Source organism: Telopea speciosissima, chromosome 4 (assembly GCF_018873765.1).
Source record: "Telopea speciosissima isolate NSW1024214 ecotype Mountain lineage chromosome 4, Tspe_v1, whole genome shotgun sequence".
Lineage (NCBI taxonomy): Eukaryota > Viridiplantae > Streptophyta > Magnoliopsida > Proteales > Proteaceae > Telopea > Telopea speciosissima.
The window spans coordinates 70,523,381-70,549,693 of record NC_057919.1 but is presented as its reverse complement, the minus strand read 5'-3'; the positions used below and the strand labels follow the sequence as shown (position 1 = coordinate 70,549,693).

Here is a 26,313-nt window from a genome sequence, read left to right as displayed (position 1 = left end):
TGTATAAATATCCAAAACTCACGGATGGTTCTATAATTATGTGATACCTCAGGGGAGGTATGTGTAAATTACACAAAAACAAAAGAAAGACCACACGCGCCCGTGCCCCGTGCTCGTTCTCCATCGGTGATTTTGTGGATTTGGTGTTCGAGTCAGTCACTCTTGTCGCCGCTTTTAAGCTTCTATAAGTTTCTACCTATCTGCTAGCAGCCATGTCTGCGGCGGCAGCAGCCATTGCTTCAAGCTCGACTCCAAACTCCCTCACCCAATTTAGAATAACAGGGAACAAGATTCTCGTGAACGCCGTTCCAACGTTCAGAAGTTCCTCGGGGCATTTCACTGAACTCTTTCTCAAAAGCTCACGTGGATACAAGAGAAATTCAATCTCCACCACCAACATTAGACGCTTATCCCCTGTCATGGAATGGCAGGATTGCACGTAAGGTTTTCTCTGCATCCACTAAACAAAAGTACGTTTCAGCAAAGTCAATTTCTTTGTTTTATAACCTTGCATTTGGCTATCGGTATTTTTTTGTGAGCTGAAATGGTAGCTTGGTGATCTGCATCATTAAAAAATAAAGCATACTTTGTTATTTACTGATTTTTAAATTACCTCTTCCTCATCCTCGTTCTTCTTCATCTTCATCAGTTTGCTCTTTTGGTGGGGGAGCGGGGTACGGCGATTTACCAGTGCCTCACTTGATTACTTTGTTGGATAGATGCCCCTTTTTTTAACTTTTAATTTCGACATTAATCTCTCTGAACAAACATTTATTTGAATAGTTTGATCGAAACAGGACAAAATTATAAAATCCAAGATCTCCATAGGACGTTCAAGAACACAATCAAATAAATAATAGAGAACAGGGATAGAACCACTAACCTTGTTTCGCATCCATAGTGACGATGATCGCAGCGGAAAATAAAGACCAAAGATCTAGGTGCTTCCCCGTTATTCCCAAAGATAACTGGCTTGATGAGAATACCATATGCATAGGGATGATGAACACTGAATATCGCCCTCTCTTTCTAGAATGCACTCCTCAACAAAGATTGAGAATAATTAGTTGTGATGGGTAGAGGGGGACCTAGCTCTCTTTATATAGTAATTTCTATAGGGCCTCTCTCATCATAGTCCCAGTAGGAATCTATCTGCCCACACCAAAGCCAATCCACATAGGACTCCTAATATAACCCAATGACCCCTTTATTAGACCAACAATAATTACCTGAGTTTAGGAGACTTAATATCAGTCCACAATTAGATAGAATATTAGTCCTATTTAAAATAGAATTCTAACAACATTAGGTTTCGTACTCAAATTGCCATTGCATGTGCTGTATAGCAACTGTATCTCTCTGGACAAACATTAGGTTTCGTACTCAAATTGTCAGTGTATGTGCAGTAAAACAACTGTTTCAATTTAGTTTCTCTATCTTTTCTTTTTCTCACCTCCTCAGTCTCTCCTGCAGATATATATATATTTTTTAATTATTTGTTGTTGTCTCTGAGATGAAACATTCTTGACCAACAAACTATATGCTTGGTGGATGGTTGCTCATATCTGTGTGAAGACCTTACATCTTTGATGCATTCTGTTATCGCATTGTCATTGCAGTAAGCAGTACAGAAGCAATGGGTTGGGTTTGGGGTGGGGGGTAATGGGGACTTCCTTTAACTTCCATTTCTCAAATTTAATTGTAAGAGGTGTTAGTTTGAAAATTCTTGCCTTGCATGATCTATTCAGTTTCTCCTTTCAGCTGAGAGAGGCAACACTGGCTTTGCACCATGTTGGTCGACATATTCGTCTGACCGTCTACCCTCAAAATATTGGATAGTCTTTTTTATTTGTTCAATGTTTGGATAGACTCAAGGTAGACATTATTGGGTGGGATTGTATTCACAAATGTAGTACAGAGTAACTCGAGAGAAGCTTCAATGAATATGGGAAGGACATTTTCAATCTTAGAGCAATGGTAAAAGGTTCGAGCTTCCAGGGAAAATACCCGGGTTTGAGTCTTGAGGGCTGCTACTTTAAACACTAAAGATTAGGACTGCCTCCAAACTCACCCCTTCCAGGACCTCACATAAGTGGTATCAGCATTGGGTAATGGCCCTTTCTTTACAGGGATATGGCCCCTGACCCAGAAAGATTTTATACCGGAATTCTTTCAAGAAGTTGCAAAATCGTGAATTCATGATATTTGCTCCATGTGTTTGTAGTTAATAGAGGCTCTGTGAAGTGGCTTTGAAGATTCCTCTTTGAGTCACATTGCCTACGAGATGATATGATTCCAGGGAACTTTGGCCTCAATTCTGTTGCATTGAATTTGCAGTCTAGCTTTTGGCATCAACCTTCGTTGCCCGATGAAAACTGTGGATGGGATACCATCATATTTCCTCCCATTCAATAGGTAGAATGTTTTGAGCTACAATAGCTGATTCTGGATTAACTTTTTATGGGATGAATCGACCATAACTTCCAGTTTATCTCTATATAGATCTCTATGTGGCATAATGTTTCTAATTTTGTTTGTTTATTGAAGCAATGATTTTTGGAAACTAAGATTTCAAGTGCAACTCCATGGATGTATAAAAGTTGATTTGTGTAGGATCTCCATATGGTCTTTATTGACTTAGAAAAAGCTTATGACCGAGTCCCTACAGATTTAATCCGACATGTTCTAGTGAGGAGAGGAGTTTCGAGTAACTATGTGGATGTAATTAAAGATATGTATGAGGGCGTGATGACTAGTGTGACATCTGTGGGAGATCAGAGAAAGGAATTCCCAATTACGATTGGGTTACATTTGGGATCAGCCTTAAACCTTTATCTATTTGTGCTTATCATGGACGATTTAACCAAGAACATTCAAGACGAGGTCCCTTGGTGTATGCTCTTCACTGATGATATCGTTTTGGTGGATGAGACAAAAGAAGGGATAAACTCTAAGTTAGAGCTTTGAAGGTCAACATTGGAAACAAGAGGATTTAAGATTAGTAGAATGAGGACAGAGTATATGATGTGTAATTTTAGTCACACTATGATGGATACTAATATGGTGCAAATTAAGGAAGATAGATACCGCAAAGTGGCTATTTTAGATATCTAGGGTCAATCATAAGTAAAGAAGGTGACATAGAGGATGATGTTTCACAGAGAATTAAAGTGGGATGGATGAAGTGGAGAGGTGCGTTCGGAGTGCTGTGTGACTGACGTATTCCTGTAAAACTTAAAGGAAAGTTCTATAGGATTATTGTACGATCGACTATGATGTATGGGGTAGAATGTTGGGCAGTTAAGAAGTGTCATATTGATAAGCTATGTGTAGCAGCGATGAGGATGTCAAGACGGATGTGTGGAAAAACAAGGAAGGATAAAATACGGAATGAACGTAATAGAGCGGACTTGGGAGGCGCCCCGATCAATGACAAGCTCTGAGAGAGTCGTTTAAGGTGGTATGGTCATATTCAACGAAGGCCTATGGATGCCCCAGTAAGGAGGAGTAATATGATTCTGTTTGAAGGAGCTAAAAGAGCTAGGGGCAGGCCTAAAGTGACCATAGGAGAAGTGATGAGGAAGGACATGCACAGTCTAGGTCCTGTACCAAGTATGACCTCGAACATAGCCTATTAGAGGGAAATGATCCATGTAGCAGACCCCATTTAGCTGAGATTCTCCTGACGTGTTGGGTTGTGCCTCTTTCCTCTTACTATTTATTTCCATTTTTTATTTGTCATTTTCCATTTTTCATTTCTCTTCTCTTCCCCCATCCATCTTTTCCCATCTTTTCTTTCGTTTTTTGGATAGAACTCGGTTTTCCTTACTTTGTTTTGTTTGGATCCATGTAGCTGACCGTTGTTGTATAATCCTTTGATATACAATCACTTTGCACATTAGGTTTCCTTCCCATTCTTGGAATTATTGGTACAAAATTACTAATTATAAAAAGAAAAGGAAGGAAAGATAGTGAGCAGCATGTGTCACACTTGTGAAGAAGAAGGAAATGTTAGGCCCTCTCCCCCATGTTTGTCTTCTTGCTAGGTGGATGTGGAAATATTGAACACCTGTTTATTTTATTGCTGAGTTGTGTTGCTGATTTGAAGCCTTTCTTTGAACTTTGGGATATGGTGACTCGGTGACTTGCTTTTTATGTTCAAGTTTTGTGCCTTATGGCTTGAGGACTAAAGAGCTTTGGAGGATCTCTGAGAACCTAAATAACAACCTTCACTTCTCTTTGAAAGGTCGAAGGCTGTGCTCATTTAATGAGCAGTTATGTCTCCAGAATGAAGGCAAACAAGCTTCAGCACTATCTTATGAGATTGTTTTTGGTACGGGACTCCTTCCCTCTTAAAATGGTTGCACAGAGTTGTAGGATCTCTTGGTATCCTCTTTTGGGTCGCCACAAAATATATTCTGGGGGTTGTTTGTAGGGGAAACTGGGCGTGTCCAGGTTAGCCTGTGCTTTTCAAGGTAGCAAGTGAGACCTTACTTTGGTACTCTGAAGGAGGCAAGACCCACTCCTACAATCTTTGCCTTTCTAATTAGTCGTAGAAGGGGACCTTTGAGTCACTCTTGGGAGTGTGAATTGATTCTAGAAGAGGCTTTGGAGGTTCACCAGTTCACTCATAGAAATCCATGCCTTCTTTAACTGCCTAAATGCTTGCTTGTGTGGATGCCGACTGGTGAAGATTGGCATAGTTATATTGCTGGGTCAAGATTCCTTCGTAAATATTTTGCTTTGATTACTTTAGTCATGTTTTTTCATAATTTTCTTCTTTTATCAATGTAGCTTTATTGCTACCAATTTTTCACTTTTTGGGTCCAAGAAGATATATTGCTGGGTCAAGATTCCTTTGTAACCATTGTGCGTAGATTACTTCAATCATGTTTCTTTGTAATTCTTTGCTTTTATCAATGTAGCTTTATTGATACCATTTTCACTTTTTGGGTTCAAGAAGATTATTGCAGTTGGACCCTCACCATTCTTAAGAACAGGTTCCAGGATTTCAGATATCTATTATGGAATTTTTTGCCCTCTTGCATTCGTCCTATAGGTTAGCAACGTAGCATCCATTTCTGGTCCCATGCTTTCCAACTTACTATTATCAGCTATAAAAATGTGAATGCAGGGCTAAGATGGAAATTGACGTCCCCTGTTCGGTTGCCTATAATTGTTACTCTGATCGTGAATCCATTCCCCGTTGGATGCCTTTTATATCATCTGTACAGGTTTGTACAAGTGTAAACTGCAAGTAAAACCTATTACATTAGGGAAATGGTTCGAGGTTTTTCTTTGTATGTTCAATACTGATGCTTTGACCCCAAAACACCACATATATAATAATTTTTATGATAGTTACAGTATAAATTTTAACACTATTATTGTATTTGACATCTTAACTCCACTCTTTGTTTACCTAGTGGATAACTGAACAGAGAAAGGCTCAACATTTCATTGTGACTAATTTGGATCCATTGATTTCTCTTGGATGTAAAGATTAATGAGAACAAGGGATCAAACTCCAAAGAGAGATGGAGAAGATATATAGTTTTATTTTCAGTCTTCAGAACTTGCTCTCTTGAATCTCCTGATAGTGAGGAATAACATATAGGGGTTTCCAAAACAGGGTTGTGTATTTTGAGGGTGTAAAATGGAGTTTTAGGAGGTATGGATCTCAGACCTAGACCACTCCAAATTGAATTATAAAAGAACCGAATCAATCTACAAACATTGATCCATATATTATTTCAGAGGAGGCTCCAATAGTAAAATAAAGATAGAAAAGCCTGGGTTTTTTGCGCTGCCATGATTTGTGATGTAAATTGTAAGCACATTTTAATAAATTTATTATCTGGTATCTACAAAATTTCCTCCATACAAGCCTCCATTATTCTGTTTGCATCAGATGTTTACCCAAACGCTTTGAAGTATGAAGTAAGCTTGTATGAAGGTCCAAAGTATACCCATAGATTCTTGCTCTATAAATCAGATTATACCATTCACATTTAGAAACCAGAATGTTCAGTATTTTTTACTTTGGTATACCTGTCTGAATGATTCAAATGTGAAGGTTCTGGAACAACCACACCATATTAAACTCTTCAAATTCTTCTCATCTCTTACTAATTTTGAAGAGGTCTATTTCTTTTTTACAAGATTTGACTCCTCCCTCCCCAAACCCAAATGGGGAGAAAAATTCTGGCTATATTTCTGATTCAGAAACATGGGGTTTTTAAAGTAAGAAACACACCAGTAATCTGGCGCTACTCTTGTAAGTAACTAAGTATAGATTATAGAATATTTTTCCAGCCATCATTTGTAAGACCTTTTATGTTATTTGCCTAATGGGGTTTGATCTAGTGTATAGGCGCTAGATTGGGCCAGCTAGTATGGGATAGGTTAAGGGCTTGATTTAACGTGTTCCTTCAGCTTTGGAACTTTTGCCGTTTCGGTCAAGTACCTAACATTTAGTATCAGAGCCATACACCACATCACGGGCTCGAGTCACAGAAAGGACTACTAAGGAGAGAGCTACTTGGAGTAGAGTGAAAGCCATCAAGAAAGAGCTACTTGCTGCCAGGCATAAACCTTGGAGCAGAGTGGAGCTGCTTGGAAAGGGCTACCCTACCTACCGCCAGAGTGAGAGCCACCAAGGATGACGGTTGTGGAAGCATGGTGGTCTGTTATGTGCCTAATGAGGTTCGATCTAGTGTATGGGCTCTAGATTGGGTCAGCTTAGTATGGGATAGGTTAAAGGGCTTGATTTAACGCATTCCATCAGCTCTGGAGCTTTTGACATATCGGTCAAGTACCTAACAGTTTACCTATAGATTCTCACTCTTTACATGCATCATGTAGGGGGGTGTTGTATCTCATATATATGAGCTGCTCGACAGGTGCCCTTTTTTGCATAGTATTGAAAACTTTTCGAGTCATTGAACTATCAAGAGGTTAATGTCTGGTGACTGGTTAATTTCTGTGGTCCGCGATTTGTTTAAAAGTAAAGACAACCAAAAAAGAAAGGCTTACACAGGCTTTCATTACGTCACTACTCAGTAAGCACAGCATAGACCTCTAGGTTGTATAGACACGCACCAGTGTGAACTCTCAACACCACTATAGAGACGCATAACACTCATCATTTAAGTAGGACCCATCAAACACGACATATCTCTCCTTGAGGTTTTTTTGCCCAACAATGACCCTCATGAAAAGAGACAAAATTTACAATCATTGTGGTGGTTGCCATTTTACATGGCTTGTTTCCTCAATATGTTCTAATGCTGTCTCATGGCCACTCATCTGAACTAATAATACCTGTAGGACTCACACAGTTACAGGATACAAATGTTAGAACATCACTCCTTTTTAAAAACGCCATCAACTGGACTCTGTTACATCTCCACAGCCATTTTAAAATCCCTAGGCAGCCTTACCTATAAGAACCTTGTATTTTCCCCCATCTCAGCCATTTTCATTTCAATTAGCTGTTAATAGGATCTGAAACTCTGCAGAGATGTTGATCTTTATGAAAACTCAATAGGGAAAGCCACAACCTGGAGTTTAAATTTGCAGTTACCATGGGAAATGTGAATGAAAAGAAATTTGAATTGCAAAACATGGGAAAAGTGGATACATCTACAGCTTGTAAGAAGAGATACAAACCACTCATTCTGTTTTTATTTTTATTTATTTATTTTTTTGTGGGCAGGGGGAGGTGATGGTATTCTTATCTAATATCTGGCAAAGCTGGTGTTGTGGCTGGTTCTAGTCTGACCTATTTAGGTCATTCCGCCAAGTCCATTTCTCAAAACATGTTTTTCCTGACAATGCTTTCACTTGATACTTCAATGGTTTTGCTTTACTGTCCTCCATTTTCTTTTTCTCTTTTCCTTCTCAGTTTCTCAATTAACACGTATTGTAGAAAAAAGTTTTTGTGCATGTGTGCTCGTGTGCATGTGTTGCCCTTGGTTTGATTTACCATTGACTTCCTTTTTAGCCTAAAGTGTGTACATGTGTAAGACAACGAAGCCAGAGATAAAAAAAAAGTGCTCTCCATAACCATGAATCAAGCAGAACAAGATTTACATTTTCTTTCTCCTTCTGACAGAAACTTGAAATGTTTTAATTTTGGGATGTTCAAATGCATGTCAAACATAAATAACCCATCAGAGAATACTGTGGGATATTGGGATTTTCTGTATTGAACACTCCTTACCCATGTCCACGGGTCATAGGTTTCCTGTTTGATTTGCTCTCCATATTTGACTTGGAGGCTATGATTTTACTAGATAGGAAATTCATCAAGTATTCGGGTTTACTACACTGACCTTCCTAGGGATTGGAACTTTTTCTAGTTCAATACTTGCCACCTAAATTCTAGGGAAGTATTATAGTTTCACATTTCCTTTATTTTCTTAGGACTTAGAATACTTATGATTATTGGTGATTTAGCAATTTGGGGAAATCATATGTCCGGTGTTTTACAGATATTGGAGGATAAGCCTGATATATCACGCTGGTCACTTAAGTATGAAGCATTTGGTCGTGATATTGAATTTTCATGGCTTGCCCAAAATCTCCAGGTGAGTACCATGTAATATCTCCTACTTTTTCTCCCTACGGCTTTGAATGCTGTCTACATGCTTTGGCAATTTGTCTGTTTCAAAGTCCTGCTTTTTCACCATCCTTGCAGCCGATACCTAATCAGAAAATCCACTGGCGTTCTGTAGAAGGTCTTCCTAACAGGTATTACAGAGGAATACTTCTGAAGCTTTCATAAGTAAAGGGCAAAACAACAAACCAATGGCACCTTTCTTTCCTTTTCTTTTCCTTCTCATTACTCCTTTCTTAACCTGTTGTTTCTTCCTCCTTTTTTTTATTCTTTTTTAAATATTTCTATCCTTACCTGAGGACCATAATAAATGCAAATTCAGACAATCTTATGGTTATTTTATTTCAGAGGATTCTATGCAACCCTTATCTTCATTCCACAGATTACAGCAACAATCCATTAAGAAAATTTCTATGCCATAAGCATATCAGTATGCTATATCAATTGAGAAAGTGTAGACATGTTTATTCAGTAATACATAGATTTATTAATATATCGATCTATCTTGGTTTTAGCTATGACTGATTTAATGTTATGTTTGTGCTTGTCTACTATCATAAACAATCATCAATCTTGGTAATAACAGAGAACCTAAAACCGATATTGTAAGTTGTGAGGGACCATTATACATCAGTTAAAGTTCACAATAACAAGAGAAGAAAGTTGGAAGTAAATATCAAATGTGTGATCCTTCTCTTTTCCACCTTTTTTGGGGTGGTGGTGGGGTGGGGTGTGGGGAGGGGTGACAGTGAGGGGATGATTATTTTTAAGTTTTGGTAGCCATCTTGCCAGGACCTGACTTGCTGGAAGATAAGGAACAGTAGTATATATATACCAGTAAACTGCCTGATTTGTTAGAATTTAGTTAGTTATATTTATGAGAGCAAATTACTCAGACCTCTCCTGACCTTTCTGACAATTCAATGAATCTCCCCTGTACTTCTGACAACTACTCAGACCTCCCCTGCTTTTCAAACTGGGCTTCACTCAGCCCCAGTCTGTTAGTTTTTTAACGATAGGTAACGGATAAATTAGAAAAAAACTAAAAAACCTGTAAATTATAACTTTTTTACCTATTGGAAGTTACCCTATTGCCCCTTACACTCTTTCCCTTTTTTCTTCTTCTTCCTCTTCTTCCTCTTCTTCTTCTTCTTCTTCTTCTTCCTCCTGCAAACCCACTTGCTCCCACCCCTCTGCAACCCCATCCACGCAGGTTGCAATCCCCACTCTCCTCCTGCAAACTTATTCTTCTTCTTTACCTCCTTCAATTTCAGCTCCTTCATCGCCTTCTCATCCTTCGTCCCCAACCCCAGCGAGTTGAAAACGGACCCCTGGGCACACCGGTTCACCAGACCCGCTTAGATACTTCTCAAACCCAAGGAAGTATTGCTTCCCCATCGACCCTGGCTTCGTCCAGTCCTACAATCTCCTGTGCTTTGCGAAACCCATCAGCGCCTTCTCCATCACGAACAACGTGCACGGATCTGCCCAGTAACTGTATGTCCCTGCAGGTGGTATTACCCCTGTCTGGAACCAAGGCAGTGCCGTCTCCGCCTGCAAACCCACCTGCTCCCACCCCTCTGCAACCCCAATCGAGTCGCCTTATCGCTGCAAAATTTGCAACAAGACATTCCAGACGGGTCAGGCCCTTGGAGGCCACCAGAGAATGGGAATCGAATTGGATGAATCACCCCATACCGTTCTGAAAGATTTCTGCAACCCTTTTCTGAATCACCATGGTTGAACTTTTCATCTTTATTTTTGACATTGTTTCCTTCTTTGAATCGCTAAAATTGAAGAAAATCAATGAAATTTCTCTCTGCTAACAAAATCCCCAACTTTTTGCTTCTTCCTGATTTGAATTTCTAGGATTTCAACAAATTCCCATTGCAAAATCCCCAATTTTATTAAATCAAAATTTCCAACTTTTCCTGATTCGAATTTCTATGATTTCAACAGATTCCCATAGTTGCAGGGGTTAGAACTAAGGTCTGAGCATGGAAGATTATAGAACTCCAATACTGAGAACTTGATTACTAGAAAAGAGAAATTGATAATTTGAGAACTTCTGCTGAATCTGGAAGGAGTAAAAAATTTAACGGACTAGCAACGCAACTTCTTAGGTTTGGGAATGCAGATTAGGTTTTCAACGGCGAATTAATGAGATAATTCGAGAACCACTTTGCTGAGCCTTGAGGAACTATTTCCTACGCCATTAATTGAAGATATTGAAATCTCACCTGGACGAACATCTGGATCGAATCATAAAGAAACGAAATCGCCTACTCCATCAACGGGGAAGCCAAGGTTAGCGATTGTTGCAGGTGCGAAGGTTTTGATGGCTATGAGGACTGGTTCTGGTTCGGCCACTAGGGTTTTGGAGAGAAGAGTGTTGTTGCATCTGAAGCTGTGGAAGCGAAACGATAAGGAAGAGGAGGTGGGTTTTGGAGAGAAGAGTGTTGCATCTCATCTGTGTTCAAGGTTTGCAGGAGGAGGGAGAAGAAGAAAGGGAAAAGGTTCGTTGTGTTGTCCGTTTAAGTAAGGGCATTTTGGTCACATCAGGTTAATTATTAACACCGTTAACGGACTGGTGCCAAGTGAAGCTCAGTTCGAAAAGTAAGGGGGGTCTGAGTAGTTGTCAGAAGAGCAAGGTAGGTTCCCTGAATTGTCAGAAAGGTCAGGGGAGGTCTGAGTAATTTGCTCTATATTTATTTACATAATGGATATATCTCCTTTCAAAGGGCGGGCCTTGGTGCAACGGTAAGGTTGCTCCATTGTGACCAAGTGGTCATGGGTTCGTGTCTGGAAACAGCCTCTTCGCGAAAGCAGGGGTAAGGCTGCGTACAGTATGACCCTCCCCAGATCCTGCAGTGGCGGGAGCTCCATGAACTGGTACGGCCTATATATCTCCTTTCACTTTTGTGTACTTGTGCTGATGTTGTTTGTTACATTGGAGGCCTCTTAAGTTGATACCCCTTTTTCTTACAAGTAATGATAATTAAAGAAGTCAAGTTCTAAACAAGTAATCATAATTAAACTGCCTAGTGCAGTTGGTAGAGTCTGGTGCGGTAAAGCCCATCCTACCAGGAGGTCTCAGGTTGGAGCCTTCTGGTTCTCACCTCAACCCACCCCCACCCCAACTAGAGTAGGTACTGATTAAAAAAATGATAATTAAAGAAGTGAAAGATGCAACTGCATGTACATTGCAACACCAGAGAGCTACATACCTTTAGCTGCACAAAAAGAAAATGTCAACTAAATGCTGTCAATGAAAGTGGATGCATCCTAAATCTCCAGGTGCTGAGAACAGATGTGTTTTGAAGGCTGTCCTATAACTTTTTTCATTAATTTTTTTGGGGGTATCTATTTTGCATGTATATCTAATGAAATGCCTACATGAACTCTCTGGTGATTGTGGTTTACTGGATTTTCTCATGTTTCTTGACCACCCTTTGTTAAATGATCTACTGACATTTGACATGCAGGGGAGCGGTCAGATTTTATCCAAAAGGTCCTTCATCATGCATTGTAGATGTGAGTATGGTTTATGAATATTGGTTTATACATTTCCTCTATGCTTCTTTCTCTCCTCAGTTCCTATATTGGGCCAGGCTAGTCCAATTCATACCCCATGCAGGAGACCAATCCTAATCAAGTGAAATCTGTAGTAAGTTGTGGATTGACCCCTCTTTTGCTCAGAGGGGAAAAATTACTAGGGCATGCAGATCAACAAAACACAAGAGTCTTCCAATTCATTGATCTCCTTGTTCAGGCTCATCAATTGGATCTGAACATATGAACTTTACCTTAACAAGGGCGGGTAATAAGGAAAACAGAGGAGGGAAACTACCATAAAATTCCATTGATGTTATTTCCTATTTGGTTGGTTTAAATTTCAAAAAGAGGTCCTTATTCTTGTGATTCTCAACTCATACAGCTTACTGTTTCATATGAAGTCCCTCAAATTTTGGTTCCAGTGGCATCAGTAAGTATCCTTTATACATCACATTGAACTTACCACTATATTTCTCAGATATTTGAAATTATATTTTGTTGAGAAGCTTACATCCTGCTTGAGCCAGGATAGGTTGACATAATTCAATATTTCTTCTTGTGGTTTTTCTGTAGGCACTGCAGCCCTTTCTTGAACAATTGCTCTTACGTGGTTTGGAGAGTTTCGCAAATGTTGCTAAAATCTATTAAGCTAACATGCCTATACGAAGTTATAATGACACTAAAACAAGGTCCTTGAGTTCCAGAGTCAACAATTGTTTCATTGCTTCGCCACCCTTCAAACTCCCTCTCCCCCCTCCCCCCCTCTTCTGCCCTCCCACAAATAAAAATATATTACTCCTTTGATTATGTATATTACATATTCTTTAACTAATAACACAGTACTTGAAGTTGAATAGTTGGGAGAAGGAAGAAGAGAAGCTTTTCTGACCTTCCAAAACAATTTTTGTTTGGGGTCTCTCTTATGTGATTTCTCACTCGAACATTCCTATTCCTATCCAATTGAGTTAGAAGGTTGCATGGTTTTAGTACATGGTTCCGGGACCTGTATCAATTGCGATCAAAACTGATACTAATACGAATTGGTGTATTGGGTTGGATTGGATAATTTTGTCCCTCAAGATATCAATTTGGATTTTGCCCTCCCTGTTTTGAGACCACCGCTTTCCTAATTATCCTACTCCATGCTCCCCAACGAACAAACGAAGCTTAATGGGCTGTCCTCAATGAAATAATTTCCAATGTGATTCAAGTTATAAGCTTAATGTGATGGGAAATCGATTGGAATTTCAGTAACACTTTAGACATGAATTTATTTCTACCTAACCAGAACTCTTCTTGTCCAATGGTTTCATGCTAATCTTCTAGGTATCAATTTCAATGTATGTATTTTGTATTTTTTTATTCTTTTTCTTATCAGTTATAGGTTGAATCTTTAATGACCTAGAAGCAACTCTAATATTATTTGTCAACATGTAGTCTGCCTCTTACCTTTTAGTCTATTACGTCTATTGGCTCTTTCCAAATCATGTCCTATTTTATTGAAAAGGGCAAAAAAAAAAAAAAAAAACAGAAAAAGAAGCATAACTAGTTTCATATTCTTCTTTGAAGGCCTACCCTATTGATTCTTCTGCGTGCTCCCATCCCCCATCCCCAGGGCACAGTGGTCATGCTTCCCCACATAGAACTCTTCGCCATAATATAAATACTTACATAACGATCCAACCCCTCTTTTGATCATAAAATGTCTAAAGTGCTCTTACCGTTCACAATTAAAAGACTTGATTAACTTATTCAATATTATGGAAAGTAAAGGAGATACGTGTAAATAGTGAAATGTCATTGGTGAATTGATAATTAATCGATACCTCAAGGGAGGTACGTAAAATTTCCCATATTTTATTTTCCTAATTAGAAAGATGGAAATAGGCTGGACACGCCCACCATGGTGCCCAGCTTGTGTCATCCTCTCTTCTCCCCCTTTGAAAAAGACCCCCTTACGCTTCTATGACCAGCACTATGATTGGTGTAACTTCAAACTTATCAAACTTCTCCCCCTTTGAAAAAGACCCCCTTACGCTTCTATGACCAGCACTATGATTGGTGTAACTTCAAACTTATCAAAAACTGGCGGACGTAGTTCTGTCCGATTTCACTGGCCAGAGTTTGACGCCCCTGCTCGTGTTCCATAGCCTCAAAACAAGTAATAACCACACAGTGAGCGATTACTTGGCTTGTACAATGAAGGATAGCATCCGACTATAAATCGGGACATTATGAATATGGATGCACCAACTGCTAAGCTCATAAAATCCTACATTTCTCTTATTAATATCTGATTCTTATTCTTGTTGGATTATATGAATATGCGGCTTGATTGATGTCTGACAGATAACCAATGGGGCATATATTTTCTTTATAATGGTAAATTGAAACTTCATGAATTACAGGTCATATATTATGGAACTTTTGGGCTGTGTTTAATACGCATTCTTGGAATAGATTCTGGGACTGCAAAGCATTATGAAACCTGGTTCTCTATTTTTACATTTCAAAATATGTTCTAGAGGCAAAAAGAACTTGGCACACAGTTTCAGTCTCCTCTCTTGCCCGTGTCTCCTTATCACATGTTAAAGGCAGTATTACAAGGCAACCTCAAAGGGATTACAATGACAAACATATCACTCATACAACTCAATAGGGATAAAATAAAACAAAACAGCCTCACAATATACGATTTACATAAAGAATTATACTCAGGATTATGAACATCACAGCAAACAAGAGTAGACGTAAAAAACCAAGCGACAATGGAACCATCAACAGGATAGGAGGATCAATCTTCCTCTGAACCAGCTGGGGAATAAGAATCACAACTACTCTGAAAACAAGGGAACTAAACTCCCATGGCTTCCATAGATAGCAACTTCCTTGCCGGTGCTGGAGGTGCCAACCCAGGGATGTTGCTGATGTTTTTGTTGTTCGGATTCACAATCTAAAGGAATACAATCAACTCTTAGAGTAGAGAACCAAATTCATGGGATGAATGAACGAGTATGCATACCTTCTAATGTTATGATAATTTTTAATCATCTGAGGGCATTAGAAAGTTGCACGAAAATGTAGCAAACATATACAACTAAATGTAAGCTGCCATTGCACAAGATGTGAATACCACAGGAATTCCTTTCTTTAAACCTCTTATGAAGATGCAGATGCTTCATACCGAACTTGGTTCTTTCACAAATTTTCATTTGTATGTGGAAAAATATGCATGCAATCACATCTTTTATTTTAAATCATGGAATTGAATAGGATTTTAATTACATATATTCCTTTTTTTCGTTTGGGAAGAAAAGAAAAAAAAAAAAAAGATTTCAGATCTTCAAAGGTAGCATTAGATTGTGAATTTCATGAAACATAAATTATGAAGAATTTACTTTTTTGTCAAACTTCGTATTGAAAGCATGTCATGGAAATAGTGGCTAAATTGAGAAGGGTACCTTCACAACAATGATGGCTATTACACCACAGACAACAAGAAGTAGAAAAAACATGATGCATTTGTCAGTAGCCACCTAAGACAAAGGATTCAGAAGTCAGTTGAGATATAAAAATCTTAACAGAAAATATAATACAAGAATAGGGGCCAATGTGGCAATGTGTACCTGCCTACCAATCTCCTTCACCAGCTGAGTAGCCTTTTTGATTGAGAAGTGAATTGTATCCAGGTCGTTAACGATACGACCCATTTGTTCAGTCTGCAAAATTTCAATAACAAAAGACCTCATAAAAAGTTAGCCACAATTGAACAATCTTTTCTGTACAACTAATCCGGGAAAGAACTGTACTTACTTGTCCTTTCAAGGATACGGCGGTCTGAGATCCAACTTCAACTGTTTGTTGCACAACCTAAGAAACCATCTTCAAGGTAAGGACAAGGAGAATGATTTACGAGAGACATACTTCAGATCTAGTTACTCAGGTACTCACCATTTTAGAGCGTTCAAGAGCCTGATCAGTCTCATCCATTGTCTTTGTCCCAGCATTGATAAGCTCTTGATTAGTCATTGCTATATTACAACCTCGGTCAGTAACAAAAACATCATGACTAAAAGCATTCACAATTGCCCGGTCAGTACCAAGTACATCATGGCTAAAAGCATTTGATATATCAAAGCATTCACGTTTGCCCAATCAGTAATACAACTAAATATATAGAGAAGAGCGGGATTGGATGTGAAATGATAATTGGTTACTGGCAAAATAGAGTTTGAGGTGGTTTGACATCCTTTATCCACATACTATATTGGATAATTGGATAATGGTGCCAGCATCAAAATCTGATACAAAAATAGATTAAACAACGGTTGTAGTAGTAGTAGAATAGGCATATTGGCGTTGGAATCTGTGCCCACACAAGTTGGACATAATTAAAGCTCCAATTTCTAAGTGTCCAAGTAACTTAGGTCTAACCCATAAATATGAGTCAGAAGTCGGAACAGGGGCGAAGGACCCCAACTACATGTTTACAGTGAGGATGATTAAAAATGGGTCTTTGCGCATAATCGGCTAGGACTCGAAGGACAATTTCTCTTCTCCAAGAATAGAAGCCATATCCACTAACAGAAATTCCATTGTATGATTGACCAAGGGTGGCTGGTAAGGAATAGCAGCACCCTTCTATTAGGAAGGAATAGAACTGATCGAAAGGGGATGACTATGAATCTGCATATCCATATGTAACCACAGTTAGTTACACTGAGACTGCAACCAGATGGAATTGCTCTCCTCGAACATGTGGAAGGGGGTGATTTTCTTTTTATTGTAGGGAGGCAGAAATGGTATTACACATCATAACCAAAAGTTCAATGATATCATATGCATGATTGTTTTGTATTATTATGTCCACATCACATGTTCAGTCTCAGTATAATTATGCCTGGTTAACACTCAGAATATTCCTTGAAAAAATTCCTAATGCTTAATCCACATAATACCATCTAAGCATGTGATTTTTAACTATTCACTGTAGAAAACATCACTTCGATCTTGAAACTTATTTCTCCACAGCTAATGATCTTCAGACTTTCCTTTATTTGAAGCATTAATGTAAAATATTTCCTATATACATAGAGGAGAAACAATATCTCATTGACTGGATTCTAGTAGATGATAATAGGAAGAAGTATAATCCACGCTAACATATTAGGAAACCCAGACACTCCCAACCCATCCAGAAGGTAGAACTATTCCAGATATGAAAGCAAAGATTAGATCTCACATGATGCCATTTGAACATTGTCCTCAGCCACAGGTTCACTAGCTCCTGCTCCCAGGTCAAAGAGTTCAACCTTTTTATTACCAAGGCTACTCATATACCTGCATTGTCACCAAAACGGATCAGACGTCTTTGCGAGAGGCAGATATTAAAGGAGAAGGCAATGATTTATAAGCACCACATGAATTAACGGAGGGGGGGAAAGCAGCAAAATAAGGGGACAAAATGTTGTTTTTTAAATATGCAAAATTGTTGAACAAAAAAGCAATGCACAAATACAAACCCCCCCCCCCTTTTTTTTTTTGGGGGGGGGGGGGGGAGAGGAGGGGGACAACTCCCTAGAGGTATCAGGGTCATTCTGGCATAATAACTCATGATCTCAGGTTGCTTTTGGTTCTAGTCGTTTATCCTGTACTTTAACTGCCAGCCAAGGTTGACATGTCAAAATAGGTCAGTTTGGATCACAAAAGAAAATTGACAGGTTATGCTCATGTTAGATCAGATAGAGGCACATACAATTCCTAATGCAAGTTGATATTTCATAAATACTCAAATCAATTAAACCAAATCTTTTCCCAACTAAATGGGGCTGGCTACACAATCCTGTTTCACCATTCAATAAGAGAATGTTCAGGACTCATGCTGAAGGTTCAGCTATGAGCTTTTACAATGCTGACCATCAACCTGACACACCAACCCTCCTCCTCTACCCAGGCTTGGGACAGGCAATACAGCAGCACTGACAGATGATATTTGAGACATAAATGGATATATTAGAAGTACAATAGTACATAAGTACTAACATTGAAAAATACATCTCCTATCGCATAAAAAAACAACTCCCCTGCAATATAAAAATTTAAAACAAATGTTTCATATATTTCTGACGTGCACCTCTCTCAATTTCTAAATGCAGAGTCCATGTCATAATATAAGAATTTACTACTATACTTTTCAAACCTTTACAAATCAACAGCAGCAGCATCAGAAAAGTTCCAGATGAAAAGAATCAAACTTTTGGACTGCATGAGAGGGGAATGAGTGAAATAAACTTACGTTTTCCTCAAGGCCACATACGAATTTAGCTCTTTGATCTGAAATCAAACAGTTACTCATTCAATTGCAAAACAAATATAGAGAAAGAGAGAAGCATATAGTCATTAATAGACTGTCTGTTCAGACATATATGTCTTTGTCTGAGAATATACAATAGTAAAGAGAAATTTTAAACAACTAACCAAGGATTGTTTTCTCTCATTGAGTTGCTTATTAATCTCAGGAGGATTTCCATTTTCTTCTTCTTTAACTTCCCGATCAAACTCCTTAATTAACCTGAAACAAATAATTAGAGCATGCAACAGTAGTCAAACCATAGATTCCTTAAAACAAGATCCTACCAGAAAATGGAGGTCAACTTCATTTGGTTAAAACCCCACTCCATTATGTAACACAAACCAAAATTTGGCACTCCATATATGGTGAGAGTTGGCATGAATGCTTTAAAGTTTCCAGAGGGTAGAAACAATCATAATCTATTAGCGAAAATAAAATGCAGTAAGCACTCTGCAGTTTATTAAAGATACCTTTTACACTCCCTCATCTTTCCTGTGAGTTCCTCCAATTGTTTACTTTGCCTATTCGGGTCTTTGATCTTATCCAATTTCTGAAAACCATTTCTGCAAAATAAAAGAGAAGTTACATGTAGATGTCATACTTAAATTAATAACATCAGTTACAATTATTCAGAAATCATTCTAGTACTGGAGCATGTCAAATCATTAAAGAATAAGGTGCAAACAAACAATAGAACTCATCATTTCCCAATCATAGTTCAAAGTCTCGCCGAGATCTCGGTAAATATCTCAGTATTTCAAGCTACTGAGTCGAAACCAGAAACGAAAACGAAACAAGAAAAGAACATAATCTTGACCGAAATTCCGGTATCTCGCTGAAACTTCGGTCTGAGATTTCGTATTGGGTCGAAATGTTACAATCCACCTTATATAAATACCAAAACTCGACTTGTCACGGTGGACTTGACTGGTTTCATCAGCTTTTGAAGACTCTCCCCCCCCCCCCCCCAAAAAAAAAAAAACTCCTATTTGCTCCAAATCTTACCCAAACAAGCTCAGAACAAGAGGATTTGTTGCTCAACAACAACATTTGGAGGAGATTTGCTGCCCAACAACCTTCCTTGGAGGATATTTGAACTTGTAGGTAACACATTTGGAGGAGATTTGCTGCCCAACAACATTTGGAGGAGACTTGTATGGAATATGCCATAGTAGTAATTCAGTATATATACAGCGTACACTACGAACCTAGGGCCCTAAGTCAAACAACCATTTTGGGTGTGATTTTAAAAAAACTAAAGGTTCCACTATGTTTATAGGGCCTAAAATAGGCTGTCCTGCAAGTTTCATGACCTAATTAGGTCATATGGCCTCTGAAACCAAGGGCCGGAATTTCAAAAAAAGCATCATCACTGCTGAGATCTCAGTATCTTGCTGAGACAACTCGGTGTTTGGGCTGGCCAAAACCATGCTCGAGACCGAGACCTCGAACCATGTTCCCAATGGCCATGACAGGGAAGGGAAATGTAGATAAAGCTCAGAGATCAATCTCAGCAGACTGGCAGCAGAAAGACTGATAACATGTATACAAGCATGGATACATATGCAAATGTGTGCATATGGCAGAGAATGATGTGCCTAATATAAAAATTATCAGTTTTGGATTTAGAGATCCAAAAATTCACCTATTTGGCTAAGTGACTGCCTGGTCAATAAAATGTAGGATAAATTACACCTAGCATACCTAACGTTTAGAAAAACAATGGTTATGGTACCTCATGTTTGAGGTATTATGTGTGGGTACCTTTTTTCATATTTCCACTTTACCCGTGTCACTCTCACTCGCACCAACCATCGCAGCCCCCTTCCCGCACTCCTGCCCTCTGCTCCCTTCCCCGCTGCACCCCCTTTCAAAATAGGAATGCCTAGCACACGGAAGTAACCAGCCAACCAAACAGAGAGAGAGAAGGTTTGGGTCAACCACGGAAGCGTGTAGGTTTTACCATTGTAAATACTAAATACACACATAGACACATTGAGCGAAACTTGAAAGCGAGATGGAAGGGTCGATCTGCAGTTCATAGCTCACCTACAAGGAACAGGTCGCGGTTAGAGATACTTCCATAGCTGTCTGTCGAAGCTCAATCCAAGGAAAGAGATACATTCTATCTCATCACTCACAGGTTCATTCGCTCCTCTTCCCTCCTCCCCACTTTTTACCCTCCCACACCCCCGCCCTCTTATCCATCCACACAACACCCCTTTCATCCCTTGTGCTCTCTCCCTCCTTCCCCGATCTTCTCTCTTCCATCCACATTCTCTCCCCCACCATCTTATCCCTCCATACAACACCCCTTTCATCCCTTGTGCTCGCCGCAAGCTTATTCTTACCGAATCTCAGTTTCGGGGATCTACCAGTGACTATATGTGGCAGAAAAACCTCTAGGAGTCCCTTCAGAAAGTGATTGACGGATGAAGTGGCTTTGTGGTAGGCACCAGAGAATATTAACATTAGGGTAGCAGAGTTGGCGGTGGTGGCACCATTGCTATGGTGGTGGTGGTGGTGGTGATGGTGTTGATGACGGTGGCATGGTTGTTAGTGGGAGTAAGAGCTCAGGGTGCTTCCTTTCCCCTCCATGCAAGAGTAATGAATGTGGGGGATATGGGCAAAATCAAAACATTTAGTCAAATGTGAGGTACACCAAACATAATATTTAGGGAAAATTTCACGGACACTCCCATAAGTGAATCATATATCATGGACACCCCAAAAATGTCAAAATATCAACCTTTCCCCTGACGTTAAGCACAACTAGCACCCAAAGTTGAAATGTCGATTTTAACCCCATTAGTTGTTTAAATAATAACCTCTCATTCCATCTTCTTCCCTTTTCTCAATTGGAGACCGGAAGTCACTGTTACCCACCACTTCTTCTTGTTCTTCTTCTTCAACCACCACTCCACCATGCCACCGCCCACCTCCGTTGCAACCTCTCGAAAAAAAAATAATGGAAAACTCTAAGTGTAAGCTAAGACGTAAGTGTATATGTCGAAGCCTCCGAAGCCATGGCTATCGGTGACTCGCTCAATCAGACAAATGCTTCAGCCCCTGATGTTCGCTCTCGTTGGCATCACAATCGGTGGGCTATCTCCCTCAGTAAAGGAGCTAAAAAGCTGGAACGTCAAACATGGTCGAGGCTCTTTGAATCTAGCAATCTGAAATTTCAATTGGAGACCGGGTAATGTAGTCCTAGAATAGGAGATAATCCTACTAGGAGCTAGATAAAAGCAAGGTCTAGTCAAGCCTGCTGTTTGGGGCTGATTAGGGGCTGTTTTAGGGCAAAATTAGGGTTTAGGATGGGAATTTGGGAATGGGGTTTATAGGGTATTAATAGGCAGGTCTAGGGGGTCAATATGGTATGAAAAGGTTAGGGTTTGGATGAGTTTTGAAATTCTGCAATTCTGGACAGAATTGAGTTGCAGGTTTTGGGCTTTAATGGAGTTAGGGTTTATGGGATTCAAACAAAAAATAAAGGGGATCAATTGGGGTAAAGGATTAGAGGATTAGAAGAAGAATTTTGGCGTCAAACTTACTGGAGATTCCACTGGCAGCAAGCTTCGACAGTTGTGAAGGATAAAGCCACCTTCGAATTTGAAGAAGATCCTCCCAGCCGTCACGGCGTAAGGAGTCAACCGGATTCCACCAGTCCCTTTCCACCTTGATAGAACCACAAGGATGCACACTCACAAGGAGCACAGGAGCAGCAACAATGGCAGCCAACAAGCAAAAGCTTTTTTCATTAATCAAATTCGTGTACAATGCTGGCCTCCCTTACAAACTTATATAGAAGACTCAAAAATAGACTTAGACACTAAAAAAGAATGGCCTAATCCTATCCCTAACCTATTATGTAATTTAAATTGACTAGGAAACTAAAATACTAAAGGAAATAGACTCAAAACATAGCTGGACTTATAGAGTCCTAATCCAGCCCAACTTACATCACATGACCACTTAAGTTGTCACATGACCACTTAACCAAGTCACATGATCACTTAAATTGAACCAGTTGGATGCAACCAATTTGAACCGGTTCAATTAGAAAACATAAAAATAAACTAAGTATTGGGCTAATCCCGTATGCAACCTATGTACCCCTAGTTTAGGCTCATTAAAATGACCTAATACATAGAAAACCCTTGGGAACAAAGGCCCAACATGTATATAACCCAACCCTAGGCCTATTTTTAAAGAAATAAGCCAATATCTATGATGAACCTGCATCTCCGGGAGTCATTGTTACTCCTGTCAATCTCCTCCAATCAATGGAAACCTTGAAGTTGATTCCTTCCGTGAGGTGATACTTGCATCCTGGTCAAAGGACTTTAATTTGGCTTTATCATTATCATTGCCATGGCTGCTTCTTTTAGACCTAATCCCAAGACTATAAGGAGAAGACCCTAACGCAGCTGAAAGAACAGCAAGCAAATCTGTGGTTGATGGAGCAGATGAGCTGCCAAAACTTCCTGGTGGTGACCAAGAAGCAGAATTTGTAGCAAGAGATAGCGAATTATTAATCTTGCTGATAATCTAGATGAGTCTGTCCTTACTATTTGCACTTTTATCCATCTCAAGAGGGAAAGATTTCCTCACCTTGCAGACATGTTAAAATGGTTAACAAATTGACAACATCAAGGTTCCCACTTCCAGTGTTCTCCCTGCTTCCAGGTATCATCAATTGTGAGGAAACAACCTCTGGTTGTGTTTTCCTCCTCCTTCGGTTGTGCCCAGCAAGCCGACGCTGACAGCTTCTTTATCCTCATCAAATTCAAGAAGGGGTAAAATCTAAAGAAGGCAAAAACCAACTTCAATTTTACTAGTTTGTTCAAACAAGAAACTCAATATACGTTAGAAAGAGGGGAGAAAAGTATCTGACGAAAGACCCATGGCATCTTGCAGAGTAGACCCCTTCCCTGTTCTTGCTTGTTCTGCCTTCAGACCAACAAAGACAATGAGAGAATGGTTTGTATTTTGGTTTACCCTTAAGAAGTTCACCTTGTGGTAAAGGTGATTTCGCCATTATAAAAGAGTTAACAGGGACTTAACTGCTATGATCTAATAGAGTGGACTAAGACGATATAAAATCAAAAAATAATGGGTGTCTGTGTTATTTTAGCATTTTTTGGGGTGTCCGTGATATACGATTCACTTACAGGGGGTGTCCGTAAAATTTTTCCTAATAGTTATGAAATGTGAGGTATCCCAAACATAATATATCAAACATGAGGTACCCAGACATAGGTTCTCTAAACGTTAGATACCCCAAATGTAATTTACCCTAAAATGTATATAGATTGTCTGTTGTTATTCCATTTGTTTTAATGTACGTGAGGTACAAATATATATATATATATATATACATATAACTTATTTAAGTTATGGTAATCAAGAATTATCTACGTTTAGTTATGAAGCTTCACTTGATAGATGTAGAGGAGGTTTTGTGTTATAAAAATATATGACAAATGAATAAACTACTTCAATTTGGGCTCCAGTTTGGTGGAGATTCCAAACTCCCCCTTTCTTCTTGAAGGTGCTAATGCTGTCAAGGCCTATTCTCCAGTCTCCACTGCTTTTGATTGCAATCAAATTATGCCCTATTTTTATTTCATCGGTTCTTTCTTTCTTTCTTTTTCTTTTTGAATGAGAACTCCATTGCTAAGCTCTATAGCCTATTTCTCTCCATCAATTTACAATGAAACCATGGCTACAGCCTCAAGTGATGCACTATTCACCAAAACTGCATCACAGTCTCATATCACACCATTTTTCAATTCACTAACAGTCTATGAACTGTCATTCATCCATCCAAATAACTCTTAATTACATTAGAGCTATCTGCTATTAATATTAGAGAACCCTTATCTACCATAAGCCCGTCCAGAACCACCACCTGGAACCTTACATGAAGAAATATCTCTATGAAAATCCAACTCCAACTCCCTCAAAAGATCCAGGATCAATTACTTTGAGCTGTTAGCACGTAATCATATGAATTTCAATATTTTCTAAAACACATACTGTTTTATTTCATTGTCCAAAACTGTTCCAGCATACTATGTGGAAAAGAAATTTTCCTGCAAAGATTCCCCCACTTGAGTGAAAGTTTCCCACTAGTAGTTTTTGTAAACCTTGGTTTCAAAGTTGAAAATAAGTAACAGAGATATACACAGTCCTCACAGTTCACGAAGTCTTGGTGGAGGCTTTGGCTGCACAATTGATACTACAATTCTCGCTTAAAAACCAGACAGCAACTTTATCCGAGTCTTTTAGACGAAGCAGGTAATGTATTAGGAGAGAAAGGTGGGGTACCACTACCTTTCCCTAAAAAGATGAAAAAGGAAAAAGAATTCAAGCACAACTTGAGGGAAGAGAGGGCGCACTGTATAGCCAAAATAACTACCGTGCTTGTAAGTGAAATTAATACTTCCAAGAGTTCCGACTCTATCCTGGACAGACTTACATTTATAGCTCTTTAATTCGAACGAAAATCCCCTAATACTTCGATTATTACTTTTCTCTTTTCTAATTTATTTTTGGGGTTGAGGGCTTGAGGGAAGTCATTCAGATTTCAACACCAGAATCTTAAGATAAATATGTACTTCGGATGCGTGTGTAAGGACGAAGAAAGCACTAAAGTGAGAAATAAGAAGTAACTGGAATCAAAGAAAACTTACGCGAGAGCCCGGAAATTGTCGTGAATTTCCCCATCGATCTGCTCCAGTTGCGGGCTCATCTGTAACTCGGACGCCATTGTGGCCGGAACACCGAATCCAGTAACGGACTGCAGCAAATTATCCAATTTCCTAACCTCAAACCATCATTTCGTTGAACCCAATAGGGAAAGAAAGTTACTTCGAACAGTGTGCTTCGAAGTAAGACTCGAACTCCATTACCGGAACTTTGGAAGGAGAAGTGTGAAACCCGAACCCTAACCCTAACCCTAGAAAATGAGCAGGAAGAGGGGAGGGGGAACAGAAGGAGTGGAGGGAAGAGAACAAGAATTTAATATTACTCTCGGCTGTAGGATTAATGGAGATCGTTACAGACTTCAAATTTGAAGCTTTGTTACAGAATATCGAGGAGAAGATATTCGGAGCCTCGGTCTTTAAAAACCAGATGAAGAATGTCGAAAATGGAAATAATATAAAAATGCTGTCAAAAAAAACGGTAAGGGTTGCGTCAGCCGTCAGTCCGTCACTGCGTGGGATCGTTTATTCGTTTTTCAGAAAATGGTTTTTTCTTAGGTTATGGAATGGAAAGGGCATAAAAAAATGTGAGACGGTTCTCTGAACCATCGGGGTACCATACTATTAGTTTCTGTGTCTTCTCTCTCCTACTCATTTGAAATGGCCCCGCTGTCTTACTTCTTACCAAAAGTTTACCAAGAATAAAAAACCGCTCTTATTTGCAGGATGGAGCTCTTCTACGGCGCGGGCCCAGAGGTCGTTATGTGGTCAAGGTGGCGTTCCAACGGTAAGAATGGATGTGCACATCTAAGCATGGTGCACATGTGATAGAGAGGGATTTTCAGCTCGGGTTTATGCATCCATCCTTGCCGTCCGAATGGCACCTTGACCATGTGTTGACCTTTAGGGGTGCATCATACATTGTCCAGCTTGGGATGCACCGTAGAGCAGCCTGATTGCTGATTTACAATCATTTTTATTCCACGATACGCTCTTTGTGTCGCTTACACCTGTGGACTTTCTGTCTAGTGCAGTTGGTTGCACCTTGGACATCATTCTCTAGTCTCGAGTTCGAG

At 39.3% G+C, this 26,313-nt stretch overlaps 2 protein-coding genes across 3 annotated transcripts; one reads left to right on the top strand and one right to left on the bottom strand.

Moving 5' to 3' along the window:
- Window positions 1-153: 153 nt before the first annotated feature.
- On the top strand, window positions 154-12,930 carry LOC122658608. The gene is made up of 7 exons (XM_043853632.1): window positions 154-439; window positions 5,135-5,234; window positions 8,496-8,591; window positions 8,702-8,754; window positions 12,106-12,154; window positions 12,558-12,605; window positions 12,749-12,930. The coding sequence occupies exons 1-7, from the start codon at window positions 213-215 to the stop codon at window positions 12,821-12,823; spliced, it is 648 nt and encodes a 215-aa protein (XP_043709567.1). The 5' UTR covers window positions 154-212; the 3' UTR covers window positions 12,824-12,930.
- Window positions 12,185-25,650, bottom strand: LOC122658607 (novel plant SNARE 13). Of its 2 annotated transcripts, XR_006332469.1 has the most exons (11): window positions 25,226-25,650; window positions 18,998-19,090; window positions 18,653-18,746; window positions 18,471-18,508; window positions 17,418-17,515; window positions 16,127-16,206; window positions 15,989-16,045; window positions 15,802-15,894; window positions 15,637-15,711; window positions 14,951-15,128; window positions 12,185-12,217 (listed from the first exon to the last, which is right to left on the bottom strand). XR_006332469.1 is itself a non-coding variant. In XM_043853631.1 (10 exons), exons 1-10 carry the CDS (start codon window positions 25,300-25,302, stop codon window positions 15,030-15,032), a joined length of 804 nt encoding a protein of 267 aa, XP_043709566.1. In that variant the 5' UTR covers window positions 25,303-25,650; the 3' UTR covers window positions 14,760-15,029. The 2 variants fall into 2 exon arrangements, 1 of the variants encoding a protein (XP_043709566.1); XM_043853631.1 differs by lacking the exon at window positions 12,185-12,217 and having other exon boundaries at window positions 14,760-15,128.
- Between the last annotated feature and the right edge of the window lie 663 nt (window positions 25,651-26,313).

Excerpts from the sequence above, each read along its gene's own strand:
- LOC122658608 (XM_043853632.1), top strand. The coding sequence starts at position 213 with ATGTCTGCGGCGGCAGCAGCCATTGCTTCAAGCTCGACTCCAAACTCC. Across the intron at positions 8,755-12,105 it reads GTAGAAGGTCTTCCTAACAG|GGGAGCGGTCAGATTTTATC; the intron begins GTATTACAGAGG and ends TTTGACATGCAG. Across the intron at positions 12,606-12,748 it reads TTTTGGTTCCAGTGGCATCA|GCACTGCAGCCCTTTCTTGA; the intron begins GTAAGTATCCTT and ends GTTTTTCTGTAG.
- LOC122658607 (XM_043853631.1), bottom strand. The coding sequence starts at position 25,302 with ATGGCGTCCGAGTTACAGATGAGCCCGCAACTGGAGCAGATCGATGGG. Across the intron at positions 17,516-18,470 it reads TATGTGGCCTTGAGGAAAAC|GTATATGAGTAGCCTTGGTA; the intron begins GTAAGTTTATTT and ends GTGACAATGCAG. Across the intron at positions 16,046-16,126 it reads CTCTTGAACGCTCTAAAATG|GTTGTGCAACAAACAGTTGA; the intron begins GTGAGTACCTGA and ends ATGGTTTCTTAG.